This window comes from Lactuca virosa, chromosome 5, assembly GCF_052849685.1.
Source record: "Lactuca virosa cultivar CGN04683 chromosome 5, Lactuca_virosa_CGN04683_v6, whole genome shotgun sequence".
Classification (NCBI taxonomy): Eukaryota; Viridiplantae; Streptophyta; class Magnoliopsida; order Asterales; family Asteraceae; genus Lactuca; species Lactuca virosa.
In genome coordinates, this window is record NC_136430.1 from 331,112,939 (window position 1) to 331,119,292 (window position 6,354).

At 33.1% G+C, this 6,354-nt stretch overlaps 1 protein-coding gene and 1 long non-coding RNA gene across 2 annotated transcripts; both read right to left on the reverse strand.

The window, feature by feature from the left end:
- Positions 1-992: 992 nt before the first annotated feature.
- LOC145113397 (cyclin-dependent kinase inhibitor 7-like) lies at positions 993-2,363 on the reverse strand. The gene is made up of 4 exons (XM_079049498.1): positions 2,041-2,363; positions 1,873-1,925; positions 1,467-1,688; positions 993-1,372 (listed from the first exon to the last, which is right to left on the reverse strand). Exons 1-4 carry the CDS (start codon positions 2,287-2,289, stop codon positions 1,303-1,305), a joined length of 594 nt encoding a protein of 197 aa, XP_078905624.1. The 5' UTR covers positions 2,290-2,363; the 3' UTR covers positions 993-1,302.
- A 1,237-nt stretch (positions 2,364-3,600) lies between these two features.
- Positions 3,601-5,092, reverse strand: LOC145117717 (uncharacterized). The gene is made up of 5 exons (XR_013712765.1): positions 5,019-5,092; positions 4,758-4,846; positions 4,505-4,608; positions 3,998-4,108; positions 3,601-3,900 (listed from the first exon to the last, which is right to left on the reverse strand). It is a non-coding gene; the product is annotated as an uncharacterized LOC145117717 (long non-coding RNA).
- Between the last annotated feature and the right edge of the window lie 1,262 nt (positions 5,093-6,354).

A 6,354-nucleotide genomic window follows, 5' to 3' on the forward strand; every position in this document is an offset into this window, starting at 1 on the left:
AAATAAGATGACTTAATTGGTGTAATTATAAAAATATATTTATTATTTATCCACAAACCTTTCTATTCATCGTGATTAGTATATAAACATTTAAGTATTTACTTGCTTTCTAGAAAGAATCCTAAGAAAATTAGTTGCTTCCACAACAAGAGCTTCCGTATCGAATTCCATTGATATATATTGTTTTAACACTCAAGCATCCATTAATGGTGGATGAATTCTAATTTATATTTCAATGTAACAAATTAACAAACACAACACGATTAGTATGATGACTTTGGAGACAATACATAAAGCCTTTTTGTACTGCACAAGTACCAATTCTAAAAAGAACATTCACTGGTTAATTCAAAATGCAAAAAGTGTGATTCCCAAATTACAAAAAAAGCCACTTTTTCCGTTTCTCACACCAAATTCATTAAGGACAACACACATGCATTCGGATCCGGTTCACTTTTAAGGGAAACAACTTTAAACTTATATAAAAATATAAAATAGTCATATTTTATTATTTATACAAACAACTAATTTCAATTTTAATAACTTGCTTAATTTATGATTAAGACCCAAAAATATTAAAATGCAACGACCCTTCTTGAATTGGAATAATTTGCTTTCACGTGGAAAGTATGATCAAGATAAGACTTTCCAATTCCATATACACCCATTTTGTATGGACGGATGAAATCAAACGAATAATGTCTACACCCTTACGAATATTATTAACTAACTATTTAAATTCCACAAATCCAAAGTTAAGAACACTAAAATTTGTGAAATTTGTTAAAATATTAAATATTAAATGTGGTGGGTTCAGATCCCTATGTTATATTATGCAAATGGAAAAAAAAAATTAGAAAAAAGAAATATTGATAGTCATAGTCATACCCCACAAAAATTACTGACACTGTGGTGTGTAACAGTAGTGCAGGCCAGAAAGGAGGGACTGAAGTCTGAATAGATGTATGCAAATAGTGATAGTTATATATTTGTTGCAGAATGAGAAGAAGCTTCTAAAATGGTGTAGTACACAAATCAAGGAAATTAAAGCAGATGTTTTACACATAGTTAGGAATTGATGTACCTATACATATAATCATATAGAAAGAGTGAATTCCATCTCTGGATTAATTAATTACTTACTGACATAGTTAACCTAAACAAACTGAAATATGAAATTAGAGACAGCGAGGAATTAATGCTTCTAAGAATTATTAAGAACAGTTAACGGAGAAGAAGAAAGAGAAGGTAAATCTGGTCATGTAATTTAGCCTAGTTTTCACCTGGTTGAATATCGGAGAATTATGGCTTTAAACGAACCCACTGGTATCTACCTTCCATTGGAACATCGTTCACGATATCATAGTTGTACCTGATGAATCAACAACAAATTTAGTGTAAAATGTAAATGCTGTTTGTACTTTATACTGGTCTGGAATAATAAAGCCTGTCATTGGCATGCTTACTTGTCCGCGAATCGTTTTTGTTCTTTCTTTTCCGCTATCGAGAAAAACTCATCAATCTCCGCCGCCGTTGAAAGATTTGATACTGTTACCGGTTTACGACGGGAAGTAGCTGCTGCCTGAGGTGGTGGTGGTGCGGAGGCTGGTGGTTGCGTCTTCATTGTTGACGGTGATTCCATTTCTTCTGAATCTCCACAAATCTCACTTAGAGAACACGTCTCTCTACTGTAAATTACAGAAACACGAATCAAAAAGATTACGCCGTTGAAGTTTTTTATATAGAGAACATGAAATGGTAAAATTAATGAAAATTAAGAATCGTTTTATTAATTACTTTTCGGTTTCAGAAAGTAGAAGAGATTATTTGAAATTGGAATTCATGAAGAGGAAGATGAAATTAATTACTAACCTGAAACCGTCATTGCTGGACATGGAGGTTTCAGTTTGGAAACGAAGCTCCGCCTGCAATTAAACATTCAAACACTTAAGTAATTCACCATAATTGATCACGATTTTCATTTCTCTCACATCCAGATTCCAGACGAAGCATATATAACTTGAGAATTTTGAAATTTACCTTCAGATCTAAGCTCAAATCATTGTTGAAGCATTGAGACGACAAAACATGATCACAACAACCAGATTCCGCCGAAGAAATGATATCCTCCGTGAAATTCACGTCGACTCCACTTCGGCACTGATTTTCCAGCTGAACAGCATTCTCTTGATCTAGAGGATCGAATCTTCTTCTCTTACCGGAACCGGAGCTTGTAGCCTCCGTCTCTCTGCTCCGCCGCACACCGCTATGTAATTTTGAATCGTCCATCACTGAAATCTGATCAGGTTCTCTCTCTAGAGATATCTATTAACACTACTCAACTCGTTGAGGAGAGAGAATAAACGGGCAATACATATTTATTAATCGGACGGTGGAAAGTTACGGAGTTTGTTATTTTCGTTCGAAAAATTCTGCTACTTTCCTTTTACATTTACTGTTTTATTTTTTTTTTTCTTAAAATAAAAACAGTTAGGTATTTATTTAAAAATTTAAATTACTTTTTACTAAAAGTTAGTTCAAAGTTTTTTTTTTCTTCACTTTTTTGCACACAACCGATAATGATATAACATGTATTCTTAATTCTTACAACGGATGTACAAAAACTTGTTTGGGCGGATTAAATTGAATAAATAATTTGAAACTGCACTCGAATCAGTTGGTTAACTGTTTTAATTTTTTCAGAATTTTGGTTTTTGATTCTGTGTATATATATAGGACCGGTCCAAACGTATATGGGACCCGAGGCGAAAAAAAAAGCCCCTTAAAGACAAATATAATAAAAATTAAAAAAAAATCATTTATTCTTCACTATAAACGCGTTCAATTAGCAATAACAAGCAAGCCAAATTGTTTATGTTTTGAGCTAGTTTGAGTTTGAACCAATTTTAGGCCCTAAAAATCATTTAGGTAATATATATATATATATATATATATATATATATATATATATATATATATATACTACATATCCCATAAATTTTGAGCCCCCGGACACGTGGACCCTGGACGGTCGTCTGGGTTGCCCACCGTCTGGACCAGCCCTATATATATATATATATATATATATATATATATATATATATATATATATATATATATATATATATATATATACGAAAGGTTTCCCGCACGTTGTGCGGGGCGGAAAGTGTTAGTTTTGTGTGTATGTTCATGTGTTTCATCCATTTACTATTATCTGAAGTATATTGCGTGAATGGTATCCACAATAAAGTACATTGCTATTCTATGTAATTTTCCATAGTGCCTACCAAAACAACATCAATAGTTCGATACCACCATCAACCTTCTTAGTCAAAAGAAAGTACAATGCAATGTACAATAAATGCGTAAAGAACTTCTTGATTTAATAGGTAACAACTTGATCAACCATTTGAATAAAAATTAGTTCCAACCCACCATAAGCAATTCAATAGGTAACCACTTGATCAACTACGTGTATTACCAGAGAAATCAATTACAAATTACTATCAGGTAAAAAACTTGCCGTTACCACTTGAAATGAAAAATAAATAAATAAATACTAAATAAAAAAAGGGTTACATACAATAAATAGCAATGTATTTTCATTTATTCGTTTATCACAGCCTTATGAATAATGAGTGTTGGCTGTCAAGATTCTACTTTACCAAAAAAAAAATAGCAACCTGATTGAGTAAATGAGATAGTTGGATAAGTCTAATTTTTTTCATAATATATAGATGTGTTTTTTACCTTAACATGAGCTGTAGCTATTTTAAAAAAAATAATTGTGTAGGATGATGATGGCAACTGTTTGGCCAGATTTCCTGTTAAAAAAAATGCAATGACTTTAGCTTGGAGTTCACTCTTCTTTTCTTCAAACTCTTTGCTGTAATCCTCCTGAATATGCATGTGAATTATTTCCAATATGAAATTTGTTATAAGAAATCAATAAAAATTAATCAAAAATACTAATTAACAAAAAAAGAAAAGCTACCTTTGAGAGCGCAAGTGTGTTAATTCCTGATGAAGATGAAGCTGAAGATGAGATGAATTTTGTAATTGAGTGGTAAGCGTTGTGACCACAGGTTATATCAGCTCTCCAAACCTTTGCACTTCAACTTATTATATTCTTCTTCCATTGTTAAACACCCCCTCTCTAGTTGTAATTACAATTATGCCCTTTAAATCACGTCACTGTATCTTCCTTTGTCATATTTAATCATGTTGCTTATATTTATATCTATGCTAATATTTCTTGTGCTATATTTCTTATCTCATATTTTCCATATGTAATTGTATTCCCCCTCTCTCCGTTTTCGTCCAATAATATTAATTAAGAGTTGAAGTTTATTAATAAGGTGTATATCTTCATTGAACAATTTAATTCTTGTGTAAAAATATATAATTATATAGTTAAATTCTGAAAAGTATCAAAATCACTAAATGAAGCTTTATAAATTACAAATTCAATTTTAAAGGACCTAATTATCCACACACATACCTGCTTCGGCATCAGCAGACCGATTTCAACATTTGTTGAGGTTTTTTAAATTGAGTTTGCTTAACAGGAATTTGCCTTTTTGTCTGGGACATTCCATCAAACACCTGGGGTGCGAAATCATAACTTTAGACAAATGTTGCCTTTAATTGCTTATTTCTCAGGAGAATATGATGTTTCGGATTTTCAAACAGATTTTTTTTCCTTTTAAGTTCAAATGGAATGACGAAGTATGGGTATAAGAAGTTAGGTTGACCTTTTAGGTTCAGAAAGTTTTGTGAACTTAATACGAAGGCAGCAACCAACGAACCGGTGTCGTCTTTATTATCGTTGTATCCTCTTCTTCTGATTAAGAAACAAAAATCTCAGCATTAGTAGCAGAAATTGAATAGGTTCCAAACAAACAAAAAAAAGGTAAATCATTAAGAAAGGAAAATACAATTACACCATAATAAGAATGAAAAAAATACACATAAAACCTGGAATAGAAACCGCACAACCAAGTTTGAGCACAAACCTGAAGGAGACAACAACCAAATTGTGGAATAGAAGATGCACAACAAAGTGTCTCCGGATGTCAGCAAGTCAGCGATTAGGTAAGAGGATCAGCTGTGAGGCGTTATAAACCCAAATGAAATCCCTTACTCTTGCAGGAGGCAACGACTTTAACCGGAATCACTAAAGCAAATATAAAAAGGAGATGAAGCTGAATACTTACGGGGAATTGGCTCTGATTGAAAGTGATGGGTTTGAGCCATAAGAACTTTCCTATGTGCACATGCAAACCCTAATTGCTTGGATCTAGGTTTCTCTAATTGAACATGCATTGAATCCAAGACTTGCAATACTAGATCTAATGTAATATATTGAATCTAATCATATGAAATCAGATCTGAAAGAATACCTTGAATTACTTGCTTGATACTTCTTCTTCTTGGAGCTTAGAGTCACAATTGTCACTCCTCTAATGGCTTACAAACACCAACTAGCAAGAAGATGATCTTGAGAGAGAGGGAGGAGGGATAGAAATCGGCCCTAGGGTTCCTTGGCTTGCAAGAGTGCCGATTTCTCCACCCCAAGGGTCCTATTTATATTATGAGCTATTAGGGTTTCTCCTTTAACCCTAATTGAATGACTTAGGCCCTAAGCAATCCAAGATCCTTCTAGATACAAGGCTTGGACGAAATTAAGGTTCCCAAGCCCCTAAATTTCGTTCACCCTAATATCCATAAGGATACATAGCCCAAAATACAACTATCACACATTTGATAGTTTATGCCCCTTTATTCAATTAACCTCTTTAAGTCACCAAATTAATTCTCAATTAATATATGACTTATATTAATCAAATAATATTATTATTTCCTCAATATATTATTCTCATAATATATTAATAATATTTCTTCTCTCTTAACAAATCATCATGTCAAATTGCTATGGTGAAGGCAACCCAAAAGGACCATGCATAACCGGGTCAAGTACTTACCAAATATAGTTACAGCCTTAGACACTAATCCAACAGTCTCCCACTTGGATAAGTCTAGTAACTATATATGCAAATATAATCCGATTAGCAATCGTAGCTCTCAAAGACGCTGTCAACTCTGATCTTATCAGTATCCTGTCCTTTAGATAAGGGATCGTATAATCCTCTGTTCTAGATATCGTGCAGACAATTACATGGAACATGGTCATACTTATTGTCCTGCAATTTGTTTCTCGATCTCAGATTCATTTGACATAGAACTTAATTGAACACATCAATTCAGTCCTGACCGGGCCCGGCACATAAGTCAAATCAAATCATCGAGGGGCCCTGATATCGCTTTTACCCTCTTAGGATAAAAGGAACA